Raw genomic sequence first — 23,094 nt, 5'->3', positions numbered from 1 at the left:
ATTTCTGGTCAAGAGACCTGTTAGAAATCAAAATTTACCTTACTAACTACAGCATATCACAAGACTGTAACTAACCTTCTGCTTGAGGTTCTCTAACTAACACAGAATACCTTCTTCATGGATCTTGGTATGGTGACTGTATTGGTTTACTTTAATGGAAATGTATCATTTTATCACATATATTTTTTGTTATTTATCAATAAGGAGTAGGCTGATGGGAATATGGTAAAAATTTGACATTGGAAGAAGTCAGGCAAGACAAGCAGGTCTTACATAATATTGATAGAGTGAATCCTTGGCTAGAAGACAAGTTCCAGAAATGCAAATAAGATTTATAGAGATATGTTTAAAATGGGAAATATTTTTGTTGTTGATTTGTTTGGCTTTAGATAGGATGAGGGGGAAAGAGTTAGAATGATGAGTGAAAAAACTGGAGAAAGATTAATTGAGTTGTTGTGTATGCCAAAAAGAGAAGTGTAGAACATTCTTCTTCAGTCTCTAGGGTTTGGACAGTAAGTAATGGATGTAAATTGATAGAAGAGAGACTAGAAAGCTTTTTATAGTTTCTCAGTGGTTAATACAGCTTGTAAAAGCTCCATCATGGGAAATTTCTGCATTAAGGATGATGGTTTGGAGAGTATTAAGGAGTCTGATTTCTTGAGACTTTGTATTTCTAATTAGGTCCCTGAAAAATTATCCACACAGTCTGACATTGTACAAGAAATGATTGTGATAGCCAAGCTTTGCTGAAAGTGTTTGCTATACCTTAACATAAACAGTATATTTCCAAAATTAAAGCTCTTGCTCCTGAAACTTGAAAGGTGTTAAAATAATCAAGTAATCAAGAGTGGGAGGCTGATTCAAAACCCATTGAGATACTAAAGTGTTTTGTCTCTCAAATGTTTTGGTAAAAATAATGCCTTGTCTTAGTAATTTCCCCAGAAGAGGCAAATGTTGGTGCCTAGCTAGATGTGACTTTTTTTTTCTCTTCATATTCCCATATTTAGTGTAGAAAATTATTTCCATTTGTTGTCTCGTGCATGGTAATTGCCAAGTTATGGCCTGAAACAGTGGTTGAGCACCAGGTGAGAAAGTGTGGCTAATTCAGGGAGCTCCGGTGCAAACAGTCCCATAAAGCTCCTCGGATGGTCCAGCTTTAATTCTAGACCAACATGACAAGTTAAACAAAAGCCATAGAAAGAGTAAGCCATGTACAAAAACTTAATTGTAGGGTATTCTAGTGTGGCTTATTTTGGAGATGTTAGTACCAAAGAGATAACTATTATGTATGAGGCACATGTGTTAAATCTTTATTGGCAAACAGATTTTGGTGCCTTCTGGTCATCTCTAGTAAATGCTTTGTGGTATCTTTCTTCTAATCAACTTGAAGGTGCCATAGAAAGTTCACGTGAATTGTGTACGTTGTCAGTTGCTGAAGTTTTAAGTATGCTGCTTCAGTGGAAAGTTTGATTTCGCAAGTGGACAGTAAGAGTAAGGAATGACTGTGTTTATCTGCATCTATTTTCTATCAGTAGATCTCTCTGTAGCATGTCTAAGCTAATGATATATGAAAGATGTGTGGAAGTGTGGTTTATGTGAGAGGAGGAGATGGAGAAATGCTCTTTGCATATTGAATGATGTAATAATTTGGTTAGTTGAAATCTGAAAGTTTATTTTGAACAAGAGTAGAGATGGAAATCTGAAACTCTGTTGAATATTGATCCTGTTTCATTATACTGTCTTTCTACCACGTGTGTGAGATAGAGACTGACTTTTTGCCTCATCTGCAGGAAAATGAAACTTGGAAGTAACTGCTCCTTGTTCCAAACCAATTCTCTTACTGTTGAGGCAGTATCAATTCACTTAGTTTTAATTCTTATGTTGTAATGAGACATGCCAAGCTTTGTAATCCTTTGAACTTCTGGAACGCTTCTTAATACAAGTTCTATTGACTTTAAAGGAATGGAATGTCTTGAAATAATAGTGTAATGAAGGTAATAATTGTAATGTCACAGTAACACTGTTAAGCTGTTTTTAATTGTTTGAAACTAATGGCCAAAGTTCTTAACGTTTAGCGATTGGAAGAATGTTGTAAAACCAAAACCATCATATCCAGTTCATAAAAATGAAGCTAATGCATTTTTCTTTCTGATTGTTTGGACTTTTTTTAGGCTGGTCCATATAGGCATGTTTCACTAAGGTTCAGCTTTTGGTTAAGGGAGCCCTTTCAGGATTCTAGTTAATACCAAAACTAGCACATTTTATTCTGAATGTGAAGTGTGTGCCTCCGTATCACAGACTCACAGCATCCACAGGGACACTGAGCATGGAACCGAGTCTGAGCAGCTCATCAGTGGCAGCAGCAACAGAGCGGGAAAGTTATCAGGCAGCTTCGACAACGAAAAGATTTGACTGCTGGCGCTCTTTTGAGGGAAATCCTGGTAAAATGTCAAGGTGTCTGACTGACCCAAACTTTATGATCTGTTGTTTTTTTTTCCTTTTTTATTCCTTCTGAAAGGCCTGGTAAAGATCAGATTTCTAAGGGACTGAGCAGTTAATTTGCAACACTTAACTGCCATTGTGATTACTTATTCGTTTTCAATCGATCCGTTCTGTTGTAGGTATAAGAGAAATGGCTCAGGAACGTGTGTATATGCTAAATATACAGTTTTAAGTCTTCAGCAGATCAGTGATTTCACAAATTGCTTCTCTTTTGGTCACTGCAAGAGAATGAAAGAGAATGAGTGCTTGGTATACATGGAATGGTGTACCTGTAGTACATAGATAAACTTGAAAGCAAACAAATTATTAGAACTATATAGGTCAGTGGGAACAAAATTAACTGCAGCCACAAAGAATTGGGGGTACATCTTGGGTCTGGTGTTTTTTCTTTCTTTTTTTTCAAGCTGGAACCTTATCTTGCCCCCTTCTCAACCTTATCTCCCTTTCCCTTCCATCCTTCAGGACTTTTCTCATTCAATTTATTTGGTTTTTAAAAAATACTCACTTTTTTTTCATATCCACTTAATTGCAGATCATAGAAAAGAGTTATGCTGTTAAGTTGATCTCTGATCTTAACTGGGCATGCATTCTTTATTTTCATCTTGGTCTTTTTCTAGGAAAAAATACTTTAAGTTGAAGTGCTAGTGCCGAACAATGCCAGTTGTGGGTAGTTGGTCACTTGCACAGGTGAAAATATTGGCTATGTTAGGTTTATTCTGCAGCAGTGGGGATAAAATTTCCTGGACTTGTCAGTATTGGAGATGCATTGAAAACGAAAACTTGCATTTATCTCTATGATGCAACAGTTCTGAAAACATACCATTAATCTGAGAAGACAAGGTCAGGCCTGACAGTTCCAGGCTTCAAGCCAAATTGGACTTCTGTGTACCAGCATTAGTAAACTCTGTTGCCACAATAGGTGACTGCACTGAAGAGAAACATTCCCACCTACTAACACAAATATTGATGTTAGCACACAATACTGGAAAAAAAAAAAAAAAAAAAAAAAAAGTTTTTCCCCACTGTTGGGACTGAAAAGCATAACTACATTCTAAATGTGTGGGGTGGGTAAGAAATTCTTGTGCAACTGACAAGTCTTGGAGAATAGGTACCCCGTGTTGGTATAAAATAAAAATATGAATGGTGATATGTTTGCTTTTGGTGACAGCACTAATTCCACTGAAATAAAAATAGCAGTACAGATAACGTAAGTAACAAAAAGCAAACTTTTGGATGTTTTTTCCTGCTTAGGTCACGATCAAGATCACCTAGGAGGAGAGCTCACACACCAGAAAGGCGGAGAGAGGAAAGGAGTGTTCCAACAGCTTATCGCATTAGTAATAGTCCTGGAAATAGTAGGAAACGTGCACGATCCAAGTAAGTACACCTCATCCAAGTGAAGGTTATGTTCTGGTATCACTAGATACTTTAAATGCTGCCTGAAGTATTGTATAGTCCCTAGGTAAAACTCCAGTGTTTTTGCTATGGGGCTCTGTTTTAATAAAGAAATACTCTGTGGAGGAAAAAGAAAAACCAAGCACTGGTTCCTGTTAACCTGATCTTGATTGTGTTTGAACACTGAAAGTACAACTGAATTAGCAAGCATTAATACACTACTGTCTACAAGCTGTGAAAGTTGAGATTTATTTGGAGTTTCAAATCTTCTTTTGCTCCCTACAGAGGTCATATGCTGTATTATTCTTAGTGGTATTTGAAAGTTGCTTGGGTACTCATTGTATCTGCACAAATAAGGGGAGAATCCAGCTTAGCAGATGGTATGCTTTACATTCAACAATTACTTTACTGGCTGAGTAGAATGTGAAATATGAAACAAGTAATGTCTGTTTTGAGAGCACCTTGCATGCAGTCTCTCTGAACCTGCTATCATCGAGCTAGCATAACCACCTTTATTTCTGATCAACAGTTGCAAAATAAAAGCATCTGGAAAGTGTGTGCACAAAAGGCTTGAAATGTTTTGTCTCTAAAGTCAATACGCAAATGAATTTTTTAAATTCATTATGTGCAGCTAATGTGTATGCAAAATACAGTATCTTAAGGTTTCTAAACTGAGCATACAGAATTTTTTTGTCGTCCATTAAGATTAGGTTTTAAGCTGTTTTTCTGTCTCTCTTGTGGAGTTGGAAGCAGTGATCACTTTCACCTGCGATTTTTAAGATATTTGTATTGTTTCATAAGATAGTTTTCCATCTTTTGACAGCCCTCAATGAATTGAGTTGTAATACGTATGAATGAGATCATCAGTATAGTTCAACTGATTGTTTTTCATATTCATCAACTTGAGATAATTTTAAAAAGCAAGCAAACCAACTGTGGATTTGCATTTTAGATCTTTTTCTTATCGATAGTTCCATGGTTTGTTCATTTATGGGCTAAGAAATACAGGGAAATATAAGTGCTTCTATTCCTCATTATATTCCAAGTGGCTGATATTGTTTGGAAAGGAACTTACTTCTAGCAAAGTTATTCTGCAAATTTTCAATTAAAGACTTTTCATTGTTATGCTTTAGACTATCAAATACTGTCTGTAATTCCTCTGTACCTGGGAAGTAGTATTCCATGTATTCTTTAAATACTAGCAGTTGCTTATTGCAATTTATTAAAAAGAGCTTCTGATACAGCCAGAGAAATGCAATATTGGACTTAAAAGTATGATATTGTGGTACAACTGTAATGCATCCTCAGTGCATGTATTCTATGGAAGAGGACTGCATAATCCTTTAGAAGGGTGAAAAGTGCCTTCCACTGAGCTAGTTTCATGCTGCTGTAGATACCTTTCAATGGAATATTTTCTCCTCACAGAAGTCCCCATGAAAAGAAGAAGAAGAGGAGGTCTAGATCACGAACTAAGTCCAGAGCTAGGTCTCCTTCACCAGCTGTGTCACCAGGCAAACCATCCACACACAAAAATTCTGTGCATTCAAATAGTGTCTCTCCTGTGGAGAGCAGGGAATCCAGCCAGGAACGCTCCAGGTAATATGCTTTCTTATGCTGATGACTCTTGACTATGAATGTGTCTTTTGACATAATTTGGATGGTAAGAAGCTCTGTGTGCAAATACATATGTGTGCTTATTAAAAGTAGAAGACACTGGGAGAGCAGTGCTGCATACGTCAGTCTAACAGTGACACCGTTTTCTGCTGGAGTTTTCATGTAATTCAGGATCAGATTGTAAAGCCTGGAAAACACATAACACTTTCTATGCTACATTTGCTATTTTATATAGAAAATCCCTGTACAAATTTAATCTGTCAAAGGATTTTTCATGTTACATTTGAGATGAAATAGGATCACTTAAGTGTGGTAAACAGAAGGTTCTGCTTCTTGTTCAAGTACACATCTTGATGTACTCCTACAATAACAGTTGTGTGGAATATCCCACGATGTAATTCTAAGTTTATAATTCTCACTAAGCAGGATAACTCTTTGAAGTAAAAATTTTAACAGAATGGTTTGAATTTCAGTGTCTCTGAGAAATTCACAGTTATTTCCACAGAGTATCCTACAGTCCTGTTGATAATCCCTAGCCTGTTCAGATTTCTTTTAATCAGTTGTGTAGGAGTTAGTCTTCTGACCTTGACTTATTCTGCCTTCTGGTTGAATGACAGAACTTGTGACTAATGCATGAGATAGTTGTATAGTGGTGCTCCAAATTGTGATGATGAGTGGAAATGCATTTTGAAAACATATGCTGTAGAATTCTAATTCTCATTGTACTTTTTAGGGGAGTTTCTCAGGAAAAAGATGGCCAAATCTCTTCAGCGATTGTGTCTTCAGTGCAGAGTAAAATCACTCAGGTACAAATAGACAAATTAAGTGTGTTGCTTACTTAGGTGTGTCCATCATGGCAAATTCTTAATACTTTGTGCAGTTCTAGCTTTGCATACAATATAGAGACGTTTATTGTCAATCTGTTTGTTTATGAGAAAAGCAATTTTGTTGCTTATGTAGCGGCTCTCTTTTCAAGTTTAATTAAACCTTTAAAGATCAAGCTATGTTCATCATGATGCAGTATACTGTGAAGATATGAAAGTCCACGTTATGCTAGAACAATATACCAACTGCAAACAGCAGGTATTACTGAGAGTCCATCTTATCATGTAGTGATCTTAACAAGTTTTATGAAAGGATGAAGGAATATCTTGCAAAGTTTGTAATGTTGTCAGTAGAGGAAAGATGTGTCCTCTTACACTTACTTAAGTTTGCATGCTTTGCATTGAGCAATACCTACAGCTTATTTGTCTTACCCTTGTTGCTGTTTATGCCTATGAACTTCTTGTTGCTATATTCAAGCTGTGGCTCACAGCATAGCTTTCTGCAACCATATCAGGTATGTGCATCTGTATGGCATGCCATAATCTAAATGCATTCGCTATCCTCATCACAGTTTTAAGATATCCATTCTCTGTCAAAATAATACAGTTTCTTTTTTAAAAGCTACTGCCTGGTAAAAACCGTTCTAAAATTTTTAATTTTACTCATCCTCTTAGAAACTTCATGCGTTTTGAACTTCTTTCAATTCAGTATGCCAAGTGTAGAGCAGGAAAGCTCTTTATTATGCTCTGGGATATATACAATATAGAATCAGAATTGCTTTTTATATTCCTTTTTTTTTTTTTTTCCCCAATGAGTAGATTATCCTTTCAGTATCATTCCAAGATTTAGTTCCTCTAGAGAAATAGAAGTAATTGGAAATTAATACAAGTAGACTAATATCTTACATAAAATATGTCATTCATTTTGAAAAGAAACCATAAACAAGAATATGCAATCAAATAGGAAGTGCAGGCACTGGCAAAAGAAAATGGAATACTGACACCGTAGCACTTCATAAGCTACCAGAGAAATGCATGGAAATTCCTGGTAAGAGTAGAGACATTAAGTGTTAAAAGTACAGTAAATGCCTTACCTTTTTAAAAACATACTTCTTTTAGACAAAGGTAAAATTCATGAGTTTCTGGGATTAAATATTGCTTATGCCACAGGATTTGCTAGCTGGTATTCATCTGATTGCTCAAAGGAGCTGGAATGGGCTGCCCAGGGAGGTGTGGAATCGCTCTCCCTGGAGGTGATCAAGAAACGTGTAGATGTTGTACTGAGGGACATGGCTTAGTGGGAAATATTGGTGGTAGGTGGATGGTTGGACTGGATGACCTTAGAGGTCTTTTCCAACCTTGGTGATTCTATGATTCTGTGAAAGGGCAGCTGATAGAGGAGCACATATCACTAGCACTGAACATGGACTTGCAGTACAGTTTAGAATGCGTCTGTTCAGTAGCTGCAAAGTGACATTAAAATGCAGTTCTTACAGTTTTCAAAAAGTAAGGAAGAACAATTAGACTTCTGTGTATCTCCAAGATATTTCCTGGCATAATTTAGTTTGGCATGTTTTTATCTGTAAAGGCCCAAAGAAATTTTAATTTGCCTCATTATTAGAAAGATTTTTTTGCTGCCAAACTGCTAGTTTACCCTGGTTTCAGTATCCTTTCTCATTCATTTCCTTACATCTGCAAAGTGAAATAGTGATGCTGAATTCTACAATCAAGTGTTTTAAGAGCTTCGGATGAAAAATGCTTTAAAATTACTAAGGATTATTTACATTACATGTGTGAAGAAATGTGTTAATTAATCTGTAATTTATTACTGATAAACACTTCTTATTTTCTGATCATTTTTTGCAACCCAATTATCAGATGTGTTTACATGGAAAATTTCCTTTTGTAATGCTGTTTCAACTGGATACTCTTGATAAGATTCAGAATTGCTCGTGGGTTCACAGTAGTCTTAATGTTTCTTTCACTGTTGTATGTAAAAATAGCGCTGCTATGTAAATTTTCAGCTCAGCTTTACAAAAAGCTCTCTGTTAAAGAATTGTTAGTGCTTTCATCTTAATGAGCTCTTGCACTCTTTCTTTGCCTTGATTGGATAGTAGTTTTATGTATTTATTACAGTGCTGAGGAGATATAATTTCTTTCTGTTTCAGTTAAGATAATTTCTGTGTTTTGTTGTTTAGAAACGACTCTAATTACTTAAGCAGAGCACTTTGTAGCACTGCAGTGAAAACAGACTTATGAAAACAGTTGATGTGATATGAACATTCTCCAAATTATTTCACTTCCTTAACCTGGAGACTGTTAATACCTGGTGATCATGAATTTCAGTATTTTACATGATCAGAGACCTTCATGCTTTTTTTTTCTTTTTTTTTCTTTTTTTTTTTTTTTTTGGTCACATGCTTTATCTTTGTTTAAAGCCCAAGCAAGCCTGATCATTTTTTTTCTCTTGTATTCTACAGGATCTTATGGCCAAAGTGAGAGCAATGCTTGCAGCTTCCAAAAACATTCAAACTAGTGCCTCCTGAGACCTGTTGATCTGATCATCAAGAAATTATGTAAAAGAACAACGTTAAAACTGCCTCATCTCAAATGTACAGCTGAGCGTAGCTCACTTGGTTCACAACTCTCTTCTCTAATATTACCAGAACTTGAGGAGCTAAAACCTATCTTTCTGTACAGAACTGTCTCCTTGAAATTTCATTAAATTTTTTCAGGCAGAATATCTTTGGGAAGTTTTTGGTTTTTGTATATTGATTTTTTGACTAATTCTTCAGTAACATTTTATGATCAGCAGTCTATATGTGTATATTTGTAAATACTATGTTTCTGTGATAAAAGTATTACACAATAATAAAGAACGAAACATCTTTCATTAGCTCCAGAGTCCTTAACTGTTTGAGGTTGACTTCTGATACATATTTATTTTCTTTAATTCTTTCTGCTTTTTGAAATAACAACCGTCTAGCTTCCTTAGGATGAAAAATAATTTTCATCTCACTTCAGGTACAGGATTATCTAAGAATGCTTGTTTATTTGGATGTTAGTAGTGGAGGTTTCTGAACAGGGAGGCATAATTACTATCTGTTATTTAGAGTGGTCTGTGATCTGATCTGTAATCAAATTGTAGTTACTATGAGTTCGGTTCTAATTTTCACTCGTTTCTTATAGTTTAAAGGGTATATGCATAATATCTATTACTAAAGATTCTCTATTTTTAATGAGTTAGACAGCTTTCTAATTGGCTCTTCGGTCAGCTGTTGGGTAACCTGTTAATTATAAAACAAAAAGTCGATTATTTGGGGGTCTTAGTGTGGAACGTTTAAAATTAATTTTCCTTCAAGTAGAGAGACCTCGCTTACACAAAGTCCAGCTACTATCAAATTGAGTTAATGGTTTGGCACTGAACTACTTAGCTCTACGAAGAAGCTGACAGCTGTTGAAATATACCTGCAGTGTCTTGGCTTTGATCATGATTTCACATCAGTTGTCACTTGTAACACTTCATATTGTAACGTTTTGACACCACCAATAATTTTGGAACATACACTTTCTCACTTGTTAACCTTCATGCATTAAGACAACTGAGACCATACTCCCAATTTTTTTTAATGGAACAACAAATAATAGCATCAGAATTAATGTTTTCCTGGATTTAAGGCAATATCATCTTCTGTGAAGAAAATGCATTGCAAAGTCCCCTTTAATTAAATTACTACTTAAATCAAGTTTACTGTATGCTTAACTTCTCCCATCCTTACCAAGTGACTAAGTACATGAAGCAAAGAAGTAGACCTGTGGATTGAGGTTAGTAAAGCATCATCTTCACTAATTTTGCCTCATGTTCTGAAAGCATTCAGTGCAGCATTACACTGTTCTAACATCCTTATTTTTGTTCCATAAGTTTATTTGACTATATGAAGAGTCATTGGAAATTCTCTGAAGGTGCAGCTCTTAAAAGTTGGAACTTCAGTGTTTGTTTCTTCTGTTATGATTTCACTGTGAGCACGATCTGAATATTTCATTTTGGTTTTAGATGTGCTCTGTCAGCACTGTATTACTTGTAAGGGGAAAGATGCTACTGAAGCAGTTTGGAAGCTAATGCCTACCTACCTGCTAAATTTCTATCTTTCTGATGGTCAGCTGGTGTGGTATTTCATTTGTTATTCTGTTTGTTCTATCAGAGGACTCCTGATAATTCTTGATATAAAGTGTCTTTGATTTCACCTTAATATTCCCTGCTTTGGATTACACAGGAGGTGAGTGTAGATGGAGAAATACCCAGCTGGATTTTATGCCATCTTAAAGCAAATTCCTGACTATTTATAACAAATCCACTTCAACTTTCCAGCGAATTTGAAACTTCTGTGGTATTAACACCTTTAATTTGAATGAAGATGATAATCTCATGGCAACCATTAATCCTGATCATTTAGCATGACAAACATGACAAAAAGCTCTGCCAGACCAATTTAAAAGCTGTGCTAATCTGCCATTTTGGATCGCTGCCATACTCTCCTCTGGAGATGTACTGTTGTTTTTTTTTTTTTGTTTGTTTGTTTTTCTGGTACAGACAAAACGGCCACACATGTAGATGGATGCTGACAGACTTATTTTTAAGACTGAATACTAAACTGTTAATGTCTGAACAGAAAATGTGATGATTTCTTGATGGTACTTGACAGTATTATAAATACTGTTGGTGATAAAGTGAGGAACATCCCAGTATGCAAGATTGGAGAAGGACAGATGCTGACTTCCCCAGGCAACACAATGACTGGCAGGTGTGATACATTTCTTCACTGAAACTGGCACAGTTTAAGGATACAAGCTTTTTCTTGCCCAGCATTTTGTAAAATATAATCTAAGAATGTGTTCTTCCAGAGAGAAGTCTTGTGTATGCTCGTATTTCATCCTTAAAAAGCAGGCTTCAGGTTTTCTTATTGAAATGCAATCCAAAGATGTCTATGCAGCTTTATTTATTAGGACGTGGTAGCCTTGATGACTGTAGGAATGTCTCTTAAGCCCTCATTTGTATAACAGCTTTTTTTTTTTCTTACAGATATGCCGAAGCTTGAAGAAAACTAACCTTTAACTGCGATTAAGAAACAGGTCAGGGGGTTTGGCTTTACCTGGAAGGAAAAAGTAATGGCTATTCCTTCTTTCTGAAGCTTTAATGTTTTAATTCATTTTCCAAGGATGACTGCTGAAAAGATAAGTATTTTTCTAGATTGAGTAAGCTTAAAAGATATTTCAGCATTAAGCTATTGAAATACTCCAAATGCATTGTCCACAGGTCTTTGAGTACCCTACCTTGTGCATAATGATTATAAATCACCAACTACAATGATTAACAGACTTTTATCAAATCATATGTTGCATTTAAAGAAAGGTTAGGAAATGGGAGAAGCCTGTGTTACAGCAGATTACAGTCCGTTTTCAGCAAGCTGCCTATGTTGCAAGAGGGGTTAGAAACCTGTAGCAACTTGTCTTCACCTAGAAACCTCCTCCCAGTGAATTATCAACACAGTGAACAGGCAGCTACTAAGAGGTGTAGAATCACTAGAGGGAGGCCTCTTTATTCCCTTGGATTGTTATGGTGGGGAAGATATGTGACATGTAAGTCTGATATAATAATGACATACAGAGGAATAAAAGTTCTTTATAGATGCTCCAATCTATTGTTTTGTTTTATATTCCCAGAACAAAGCATTTCATGTATTTGCATAATAAGAAGCCACCAGTTTACTCTGTTGAATCATGAATAGTGAAGGCCTTTAAGTTTGTAAGTTAATGGTTTTCTCAGCAAAGAGAGAATAGATGATCATTATTCTTTTGTGCAGGTCCCTTATCTGTTTGCGTTCATACTGTTCCTGTGAGCAATGCTGCAATCTATCAGTGGGAATATATTTCTATTTCATTTGTGTTCCCCCTGTCAGGGCCCTGAATGTAGTAATAGACCTTAATGGCTCAGCTTGGGCCATTCACCCACATCCTCTGACCAGAGGCTCTATTTCAGCTCAGCCCTGGCCCTTCAGTTCCTGCTAGGCTGTAACATCCATTTTCCCAGTCATGCCTGTGCAAGGCAATGGGTCTTGCTGCTCTGGCTCTCTGCTCTAGTCTAATTCTCTGGCTGCTATTGTTGTCTTCATCCATGCAGATGGTTAGTACCCAACTGCACACGGCTGTGAGCACTCTGCTCCAGCTCACCCTGCTTTGAGCCGAGGGCTCAGGTGAAATGATTTCCAGATATCTCTTCCAACCTCAGCTGCTCTATGATTCTCTTCTAACAGTCAAAGACTGGCTATCTTAATCAGGATTGAAATGACTGTCTTGCCCTCCAGACTGTCTGTTTCAAGGGAAGCTGTCCTGTGTGTCTCTGTAATAGCTTTACAGAGGTATATTAACTCCAAAGGTGAATGATCCCTATCTTACTACAGTAGGCAATAGAAATTGTCTCAGTGGCTGAAAAAAAGCCAGTATACTAAAGCAGCCTTCATTGAACTCCCTTCCCTTCAAAAAAAGATACTTTTTAAAAATGATAATATGCTATGTAATCTGAGTGTTCTAGTAGCAGGACATTGGCACATTCTTAGAATGTGATCCAATTAAAATGTTCTGTGAACCCGCACATCTCATTGCCAGAAACTTGCTATGCTTTAAGCCTTCATACATCACGTAGCTATTTGTCCTCAGCTGCATCCTCTCTTCATGCTTCTTGAATAGCTGTAAGCTTATCTGATGGCTTTTAATCAGGAAAGGGTAGAAATTGACAGCCTCAAGCTGTCACTGCACACAAAGGCATTATGAGACATGTATCTATTAATCCTGTGAAGGGAGCACGTTCAAGTCCTGCTGCTCATAATCTCCTGTTGGAACCAATATTGGCTAATGACTTCAGTGGTATCACACTTGGCAAAAATTAAACACATATTTTATCCTATCCTAAAGCTATTTCTATTTTCAGGCGTCGTAGATAAGGATGCAAAATGGACGAGTATTGATATTCCGTGTTGAATTTAAGACAATACTGTAAAAAGAGTGAGCAGTGCTGGCAAATCTGATGGCATTTGTCTGGTGATGTTTAGCTGGCAAAGCGATATCAGCTCAGTTCTGACAACCTAATGATTTTAATGGCCTTGAAATGGTTTTCTGAGAACCTGTTTTTCTATTGTGACAGTGACAATTTCCTGGATATTAAGTCCTATGCCAAAGAACCTGGAGGGTAAGGTAGCAGGCAGTATGCATGCGGTCAGCTGCTTGCTGTAGAGAATGATTGAGCTGCTTACCTTCAGAATCACTGAACTTGCTGCTTCTTTTTGACAATCCTCCAAGGCCAGAGTAGAAGTTATTATTTAAGAAAGTTAAGAATATGTGGCTTTTTTTCCTCCTTTCGCCTGCTTTCCATTTGCCTAGTGACTCATTTGGATCAGCTTCATCCTGGGCTTCCTGAAGGTGCCTGTCTCATGCTGGAAGGAATGACATTTTTCTGGTCATCAGGCCAAATGGGTTGATGACCCTAAAGGAGCAGTGGCATGCCACATCTCTGTGTTTCTGACAAACACCTTAAACCTATTCCAACTCTGAACTTCACAGCCCATTCAAGCCCCATTTTTCTGAGGCCTCATCATCTTAATACTGGAATTTTCAAGACCAAACTTATCCTTTTATCCCTTCACTAGTAATGAGTTTTACACCTTAATAAAAGATACAACAAAGTACAATCTAACTGCAATTTCTTTTAAGTCATTGTAGAATCACTGATTTCATTGTGGCATTGTCAGCAGCACAAAAGCAGCTTCTCATCCATCTTCTGTAAATTAAGTATTACCTTAAGGAACAGCTTTCTATTACCTGTTCTTATACAGTTACTTTTTCTATCCATATCAAATAGTTTGAATTCAACTGAAATCTTGCTCGCTCTGTTAGAAAAAGCTTTCAATACCATTTCCATTGCCTAGACAGAAATTTGCAGTGAGGAGGTTTTGTAGAACCTCCCTGAAAACGAATGATCGTTGTAGAATGGGCTGCTTGTAAAAGGCCTTCCAAATCCTCCCATTGTTCATACTGCACAGGCCTGGGCTGTGAATGATCTGCCAGTAAATAAAAATGGCATGCTGATCTCTTGCTTTTCCCCACCTTCTCAGAGGGGTATTTTAGCTCTGACTGCATAGCTGAGCACTCTGAAAAGCATTCCGGATGAGCAGCACGTCGACTTACGCCATGTTATGGAAAGAGGTTGCTGTTTGCTGGTGGGCAGCTGTAATTTGAGTCACGTGTGTGGGTTTATTAGGCATGGCTTCAGATAAAAGCGTGAAAAGAGGGAATTATTCCCTATTTTGCAGCCCAAGAAGTATAAAAATAACTTAAAAAGGCCTGGTGGTGGCTGGGCCTCTGGCTGCCATGGGGCTGAGAGGAAGGGATGCATGCATGGCTGTGCTGCACTGTGTGGGGTCTCACCTTCTGCTGGTTCCCACAGTGCTAAGCTCTTACATGGCTGGTAGAACTCAGGGCCATGAGAAAAACCATTGCTGATAACCAAAAGGTTCAGGAGATTTTAATACATTTAAGAGAGGAGGAAGGGATAAGAGCTAAATCTTGAAATACCTAAGAGCTTGGTTCAACTGTGTGGCTGTAACTGCAGCTATCAGAAAACCTGCCTTTATGAGGAAAATGAAATGCTGTTGCTGCGATGTAAAAATGTTCCTTTCCAAAAATTCAGCAGTCTGCAAATGGAAGTCAGGCCAATGAACAACAAATCAGATAAAATGGATTTTATTCTGCCAACTGTTGATGTAATGAAATAATGAGGAAAAATGCTGTAAACAGTGCTTGTATTAAAATACTGAATCTCCAAATCTAGCTTTTCTTTTAATTGGACTGTCAGGATGGTGAGGCCACACAGTGCTTATAGGAACCCATGAAAACTCAAAAGGGACAGAAGAAATACATTAAAGCAGCTAATTTCTAGCACAGTGTTGGTCTGTCTGCCCCTTTCTCCCTATCAGTATAAATCGTAACAGACTGATTCCTCACTGCAAAACATTCTTTGTTACCAGTGGGTCTGAAGCTGATGGAATGCTGCACTGAGTGGGAAGTGGGGAGGTAGCTGCTGCCAGCACAGAAAGCAATCAGCTTTTCCCTTTGAGTAGTGCTGATAAAATGTTCACCCTCGCCAAAGGGAGGGGAAAACCTCTGCTGTCATGTGGGAACCAGAGCAATTTGTGTGAGGCCTTGGGCGTAAAAGGGTTAAGGATATCTGCAGGAAATGTTCTTGAGAGGTTGCATTATAGCTTCAGTTTTAGTGTATTACAATTTCTGTGTGTACACAATTTAGCTTAGCACTGTGATTGTTATTACCTGCTGCCTTTAGTTGTCAAGATTCCTACAAATGTGTTGCCATTTAACTAATTAAAGTTGGGCCAACTACACAGCATCAGGCTGTGGGCTCTCCTGCTAATTGCACTGAGCTTTCTACCTGTTAATTTATTAAGATAAATATTTTCAGAAGGCTTTGATAATTAATAGCTATTTGTGAATTGTACCTCTCACCTGTCACTATCCTCTTAGCTTGTGTGTTCCCGAAACAGGAGATTGGAGTATTATTCCCTACAACATCCTAATAACGTGCCAAGCAGATCTGAGAGAGAAAGTGAATCTGGAAATTGGAACTGTCTAAAAGTAGGGCAGGACTGGGTGTGGGCAGAGCATCGGATTGGTGGGAGTGTGCTCTGATCCCAGCTCTCCCACTGCCTACTGGTGTGATCTCATTCTGATCGTATTAGACTTTCAGGGCTCAATTCAATATCAGAAAAATTAAGATCATTGCACTGTTTGCTTTGCTCGAGTGACACACAACCTGGGTTGAAGGGTACTGTGGTGACTGGGAGACCTTCCATCGTAGCCCCGAGGTGACAAGAAGGAAAAGCTCAGGCTGAGCCCAGCAAGGAGTGCAGAGGTGACACTGCTATTGTAGTGCGTGATTGGAGACTGCTGCTCAAAACTATGAGCCTCGTACCTTTGTTGTATGTACCATGTAACAAGACTAAAATCTTCTGGAGGCCACACTGTAATGCCAGCAGTAACTACAGTGAGATGTCTGCACTCCTGTTCTAAGGTGTGATGCTCTGTCACCATGCATGCACCCATACTTGATGTGAAATTCATTTCCAATTGTGTGGAGATGGATTGAGGTTTATGAGTACCAGAGATGTTCTACAGGACCTCTAACTTTTTTTTAACTGTATCCTCTTCCACCTTTGCTAGAGCCTGCAGTTTGAGATGCATCACAGCATTAAAATTGACTTTGGAATTAATTTTAAATAGATTAAATACTTGTGTCTTAGAATCTCACAGCAAATGCCCATAATCTGGCATAGCAATTTTGTTTGATTTACATCTTAAATATCTTCATGTACATAAGAGGTGTTTTGTACCCATTTTTGAAAAACAGGCTCAGTGATGAGTTATGAAGAAACTTTCCTTGCCTGGCTTCTGCCGCGTGTTTTTTTCTTCTTTCCAGCAGCAGTAGAACTGAAGACTTATGTGACTGATGGATTCATTCAGGGCATCTCAGAGGTAGGTAGGAAAAATAACTATTGACTTAATGGATGATGGTGGTTGATGTGAACCTAAAAGATTAATGCATAGCTAAAAATGACATCTCAGATCTTGAAACATGTAGTTTTCTGGGCTGTAAATATTCTCTATTTAATACCAAAACGTAAAGTTGAACCTTAGTAATAATTCTTTCTTCAGCAGTGATCTGTCTGTGCTGAGATATTTTTATAATGCTAGCCATTGATCTTTTTAAGAGCTGCTGTGTTTGAAATAATTATTTCAAAGAAACATTGAGAAAGAAGCAGGATCATCTTTGCACAAGATTTTTTTCATCTCTTAAATATATTCACTGTAGAAATACCTCCCTCAGAAGAGGTGAAGATCATTCCCAGCATCTTAGGCTGCTTTTTTCCTGCTCCATCTGCCAGAAGTTTTGCAGCTGGCACAATTCGTTTATTCTGTTCAATCTGTGCTCTCTTAAACCAGCAATGAATTTGATGATCAGTGTGCTGGGTTTTTAGCATGCAGTTTTCTTTCCACTCTGAGCTACTCACTGACTATTACCACACATCACAGTAGCTTTTCCAGTGCTTTCTCCTGCAAGGCAGAACGAAAGCAGTAGCAGATGAATTGAGTGATGGGGTCTCTGCCTTCTTGGTAGGAACCTGTTGAGTGGAGCTGAAACCTGGCACTTTGTTCTGTTGTTACTGCTGTCAGCACAGGGTCCCCAGCTGCAAAGTCGTTGAGGAGTCTGGTGCACAAGTATTACAAGGAGAGACTGAGGGAACTGGAGTTGTTTAGTCTGGTGAAGAGGAGGAGCAGGGGACATCTTATGGTTCTCTTCAACTGCTTGAAAGAAGATTGTGGCAAGGTGGATGTCAGCCTCTTCTCCCTCGTAACTAGCAATACGACAAGAGATTATGACGTTGCCCCAGGGAACATTTAGATTGAATATTAGCAAAAATTTATTCTCTGAAAGAGTGAAAATGTATTGGAACAGACTGTCCAGCGAGTAGTGACAGTCTGCTTTTGCAGACATGAAAGTTGTTGGGAAGTACTAGTCCTAAGATCTGGAGGGTAAGACCAGGAAACAGCACTGTGTTTGAGACGGTTGCTGAGCAAGGGATATGAGTGACACAGCTCTGCTCCTGGCTCCGCTCTTTGGCTTCTGTTGACCAAACAGCCCTGACAATGGGCTAGTCCTGTTACCTCCCTGAGGGGAAAATCCTGCGCTTAACAAAATGCCTTGGAACATCAGAGTGAAGTCAGAAAGAGACTGAGAGGAGGGAAGAATTTTCAACAGGACAGCTGGAGAACGTGGATGGGGATGTAGGGATAGAGAGGAGCTACAGGAGCAGTGGGATTGGGCAGGAACAGGGAAAACTGAGCAAAGTGTGAACAGATACAAACAAGGAAATGGGCGTTTATGACCATCTCCCTAATAAATTATACCATTATTACAGTCTTCACAAACATACTGCCTCTCTCTTCCTATTCTTCTGAAAATTATTGCCTCCCAACAAATCCCCAGCCCTACAAATGCTCCTGATACGTAATTCATGTACATGCAGGACTGTCATTTTTTTCCCTTGCAGATCTTCCCAGAGCACTCTGGAGAGACCCATTTATCAGATCCAAAGCAAAGCTTTGTTTTCCTCTCTCCTCCCAGACAAAACCCTCACACCCAGTGCCAGCACTCACAGCAGCCTGTGTGTGTGTGTGTGTGCGTGTGCTCAGGACCCTGGCAGCTCTCGGTGAGTGACAACCTGCTGTCGTCGTCATCTGCAACATGTGTGCAATATTAATGACTGCTTTGGTGACCTTCACATTTTCTTTCAATGTGTCTGGGTAGAATTGAAGCGATACACAATTTTCCACAAGAAATTACAGGCGAGTGGCTTAATGGAGAAATCCACCCACTCCTTTCCACTACCCTGTACAAATATTTCTAGAGCTGCTGGTGAATTTGTGTACACTAACGCACTGAGAACAGCTTTCTAGGGTGGGAGCCCAGCCCAAGCCCTTGAGATTGATCCTGGGAATCAGTGTATTTTGTGGAAAACTGTTAGTGTGCTTTATTCCCCACCCAGCTCTCATCTCTTTTACACCCCGTGCCCTCCGCCACTACAGGAGGAGTGTTATGTTCAAAGAAATTTTCATTATGGCTGTTTTACCCGTGCCCTTTTCACATTCTAACATTGTTTTGTAAACAGCACAGAAGAACAAAGAGGTTCCTTTAAGTAATTATATTCTTCCTCTGCTAAATATAGATTAGTTGTTTTTTTTTTCTGATGGTTATTAAAAAAAATCATGCTAATTTACACTGCTAATGACAGATTTACTGGCATTCATGCAACTCTTAGTGTCAATATAGTTTCTAAAAAATGACTGCATGTATGTTATTTCAGAAGCCAGTGCTTCTGAGCTGAATTTACAGCTGGTGGGTGCCGTTCTGCTGCCTTCCTGGCATCTCTGTATTCATCAGCTGCCAGTTATAGACCCAAGTGCTCCTAGCGGTGGTCTTGTTGCTACAGAACCTGGGGGGATTCAGGAAGTCTGCATTTAGTTCTGAGATCTGACCCCAATAAATTCCCTGAGTAACTTGCAGCAAAGCAGCCTTTTGACTCAGTTCTTTTGTAAATAGGCACGTAGTTAACAGGGCCTCTTGTCCCATGGTCACAGCTCCAAAGGGCAATGGTGGGTTGGCCCTGGCCAGCACTGAGACATCGCCACAGCCATCACTGAACTGATGTTTGAAGCTTCTCTACAGAGCAAGTTTCCATGATCTGATGTGGGTTTTTCCTTTCTTTCCGCACCCACAAAGATACATCAAATGGTTGTTCATTATTTAAATCCTTCTTTTCGAGAGGAATTACCAACTGGTCGGGATGCTGGCTGTTGAACAATGTGTCATGTTTCCAGTTTTAAATCCCACATAATTAGGTAAGTGTATCGGAGGAAACCCTAATTTGCATAAGATTGCTGAATAATCGTTATATTCTTTTAAAATTATTTAGATTGGAGCATTTTGTCTTTGCAGAACAGAAGTGGTGAAGACCTGGCTGTAGCTGAGGACAAGGACCCTGGGGTCAGGTGAAACATAACCTTGCTGCTGCTGAGGCACTTCATCTCACCTCAGCACACCAACAATTTCTGCACAGGAGGGCAGGGAGCTGGGGAAGCACTGAAGAGTTTCAGATCGTATGATTGACTTTTTTCCTCTTCCCTCCTCCAGGGTGCTGAAACACCTGTAAAGCAGCCTTACCTTCTTCTAAAAATAAGCAAAAGAAGCAGTCTCTAACACCCAATTATCTCAGACTGGGAGAAACAGATGTAATTAAGGTTTTAAGGCAGCCTTCAAATGGGCATCTGAAAATATGTCCAAACTGCAAACGGCAGCAGATGTATGGTGGAAGGGAATGTGGATGGCAGTCATTGACTTGAGAAGTGAAAAGGATAATAAAAGAGGTGTTAACAGATGGGAGATTTAAAAGAAAAGAAAAAGAAAAAGAGGGATGTGGGAAGAGCAAAGCCCGTGAAGTAACTGTTGATGGAAGATGAGAAGTGGAAAAATGTGCTTGGGTGGATGTGTTTGAAGGAGGGGTCTGAGGCCACCAGATCTTGTGCAGCAGAATTAGCATTTTCCTTCTCCTGGGAACTGAGTGGCTGAAAAGCTCTGGTCTGGGGAATACTTTTTCCAGGTGTGTTTCTACATTCTAGAGCAAACCCACAACTTCTCTGTGCCATGCTGTCATAGAGGCAGTCCCATACTGCCTGGCACCAGCTGTGTCTGTCCCATGGACTGAGTGTTGTGCTGGCCTGCCCTGCTGCATGTCATGAAATGTACTCAATTCTCAAGCCCTGTCTAATTCCATGAGCAGACACCTAATCCAGATAATCCTTTTTTTTCATCCCCCCCTTCCCCCCCCCGAAATGACACTGCTGTTTTGGTGCCAGGTTGTGCTGTTTAAAGCCTTCTCCAAATGACTCCCAGGTACTGAACAGTCTGAAAGACAAAATAAGTTCTCCTGATGCTTGTTGTGACCTAACTTACCCAACACATTCATGGTTGCTGCCGACAACCAGAACAGCTCAAGTGCCTTTTTATGACACTTGCTTTTCTTACAAAGGAGATGACATCTGACTCTTCTCTCAGTAACAAAACCCTCATGACAACTTGAAGGACTTGCTGAAATTGACAATGTGCCCTCGCCATGCACCAAAGCAATAGGAGGCTGCGGGGAAGGGAGTTGCTGCTCCCCACCGACACCCATCCCAATGTGAACAGTGAGCACCAGAGACAATGGTGAGGACAGCAGGTCCTTTTCTGCAAAAATATTTCACCGTCGGGCCATCCAGGATTTGTTTTTTGCATCACCAACCTTCAGATGTGCAGGAAAAGTGATGTTTGCAGAGGACTTTGCTGCTTGTGCCAGCAATCAGAGCCGAATTAAGGGACTTGACGCTGAGAGGGGATGAGGACACTGAGTCAACGTGCAATCTAATCCGATATGTCAAAGAGAAAGAGGGGCTTTTGTGCTGGTTAATGGACTGTCCTTTGGAGATGCAGCACTTGCCTCCGGGAATGACGCACACATCGGCCAGGCTGGAGTGCTCAGAAGGAATTAGGCTGTATAATTTCAGGTTGCCTTTGAGTCAAAGAAAGTTTTTAGAGATTCATTCCTTATTTATTGACATGTTTGCTTTTGCTGCAGAGAAAGAAAAGGAAAAGTCCTGTGAGATGAAAAAAATAACAGAACACTTTCCATCTTACTTCTAAAAAGCGCCTCAGGATTTTTTACGAAGTCCCAGTTACAAATTGCCTGCGAAGTTAATTGGAGGACTGGACAAAAAGCATGTTTCTTTTTTTCTTTACATGAATTCTTGCCTTTGCTTTGCCTAAGTGCACTCTGTGCCTATGATATTGAATGTGACCATGTGCAGAATAAAAAATGATTGCTTCTGGAAAGTTCTTTTTCTTTAAAAAGGCAATAAAAAACATCCTCAAATTGCTCAAAATAATTCTTGCCTTATATGTCCTTGGCTTAAGGCTGACAGTAGCTCAGAGGTACAAAACAGAACGAAGCAGCCCTCTTTCACAGAGCCAACCTGAGCAATAAGCACAGTGAGCTTTCACTGTGCCTGCATGCAGCTGTGGCTGGAAACCACTGACATCTGGGGCTTTGTACCTGAGATCCATCCTGAGTCAGTGCTGGAATCCCCAGTGCCCTGCAGTGCATCTCGTGCCCACTGCGGCTGCAGCTTCCTTCCCACTGCTGTCAGTGCAGCCATTAAGCCCTCTGCACAGAGCCCACCTTTTGGTTTTGGCTCCCGCAGCAGTGGAAGAAGCAATGATCCGTGCTGAGAACAAACAGGAGCTAACAGGCTTCAACACGCTTTGCTGCACGGGAGTTACAGCAGCACGGCAGCTGTTATCATTCATTTAGGGGCACGGAGGCTGGCTCGTTGGAAATAAGCTACAAAGGTGAAATCTGCTCCATTATTTTCAATAAGAAATGTGCAGAGCATAAAGAGGTCAGTGTCTTCAATATGGACAGCAAAAAAGCACTGGTTTAACTGCTGTGCATTGCCCCACTTTATTTACTGCAGCCTGAGCGTGGTTCGTGCAGCACGTGTCCCCAGTGCCAGCGTCCCCAGCACAACCAGTGTCCCCACCTGCAGCAGGCTGTGGCCCCGTGGCTCAGCTAGGGCAGTAAATGGGCTTTGTTCCTGGGACTCCTCTCTTGGCTCAGCACAAGGCTTGTGCAATTTATGGCAAAGAGCTTCCACACCAATAAAACAGGGTAATTACGTGTGCTGTCTCCTTCCTGCTGCCTGATGAGGGGTTTCAGGCTCAGGATCCCTTCTGTAGCTGTATCCTGTGCCCATTATTGCACAGCCTGGTCCCGGTAAAGCTCTTTCAGGGCTGTTTTGGTGCCAATAAATCCTATCACACGCAGGTTTGCTTTAGGCTCGGTGGCACTGTTATATCCCAGGCACATTCCTGAATGACAGCCAAGGTTTCCTGGCTGGTGAAGGAAAATATATAGCAGCCAGTTTTATGGCTTCCTGAGCTTGCGACAGAGGATGCGAGGTGGAAAGGCCTTCTTGGGGCATGCTGCATTTCATGTGAATGAACTGCATCTTGAAATTAAAAAAAAAAAAAAAAAAGAATAAAAAA

General features: G+C 39.5%; 2 protein-coding genes across 7 annotated transcripts in view; both read left to right on the top strand.

Moving 5' to 3' along the window:
* The window catches only part of SFSWAP (splicing factor SWAP), a 40,336-nt gene extending 31,105 nt beyond the window's left edge, over positions 1-9,231 (top strand). For 3 of the 6 annotated variants that reach the window (XM_010720030.4, XM_019620991.3, XM_010720033.4), the window contains exons 15-19: positions 2,299-2,454; positions 3,754-3,879; positions 5,323-5,493; positions 6,245-6,317; positions 8,816-9,231. In XM_010720030.4, the coding sequence (XP_010718332.2) occupies positions 2,299-2,454; positions 3,754-3,879; positions 5,323-5,493; positions 6,245-6,317; positions 8,816-8,881 (592 nt within the window). In that variant the 3' untranslated portion in view covers positions 8,882-9,231. Of the gene's footprint in view, positions 1-2,171; positions 2,455-3,753; positions 3,880-5,322; positions 5,494-6,244; positions 6,318-8,815 lie in introns of those variants that run through there. The other 3 variants (XM_010720031.4, XM_003210864.5, XM_010720034.4) reach the window with 3 other exon arrangements.
* A 138-nt stretch (positions 9,232-9,369) lies between these two features.
* LOC146543165 (uncharacterized) lies at positions 9,370-21,935 on the top strand. The gene is made up of 4 exons (XM_085238149.1): positions 9,370-16,931; positions 18,509-18,667; positions 19,954-20,006; positions 20,149-21,935. The coding sequence occupies exons 1-4, from the start codon at positions 16,815-16,817 to the stop codon at positions 20,165-20,167; spliced, it is 348 nt and encodes a 115-aa protein (XP_085094275.1). The 5' UTR covers positions 9,370-16,814; the 3' UTR covers positions 20,168-21,935.
* The last annotated feature ends 1,159 nt before the right edge of the window (positions 21,936-23,094 follow it).

Source organism: Meleagris gallopavo, chromosome 17 (genome assembly GCF_905368555.1).
Source record: "Meleagris gallopavo chromosome 17, MGAL_WU_HG_1.1, whole genome shotgun sequence".
NCBI lineage: Eukaryota > Metazoa > Chordata > Aves > Galliformes > Phasianidae > Meleagris > Meleagris gallopavo.
The sequence above is the reverse complement of the archived record's forward strand: the minus strand, read 5'-3'. Positions and strand labels throughout refer to the sequence as shown.

Bases quoted from the DNA above. Each gene is read 5' to 3' on its own strand.
- LOC146543165 (XM_085238149.1), top strand. From the start codon at position 16,815: ATGAGTTATGAAGAAACTTTCCTTGCCTGGCTTCTGCCGCGTGTTTTT. The intron at 16,932-18,508 runs GTAGGTAGGAAA...TTTCCCTTGCAG, and splicing joins TCATTCAGGGCATCTCAGAG to ATCTTCCCAGAGCACTCTGG. The intron at 18,668-19,953 runs GTGAGTGACAAC...TTGTCTTTGCAG, and splicing joins CAGGACCCTGGCAGCTCTCG to AACAGAAGTGGTGAAGACCT.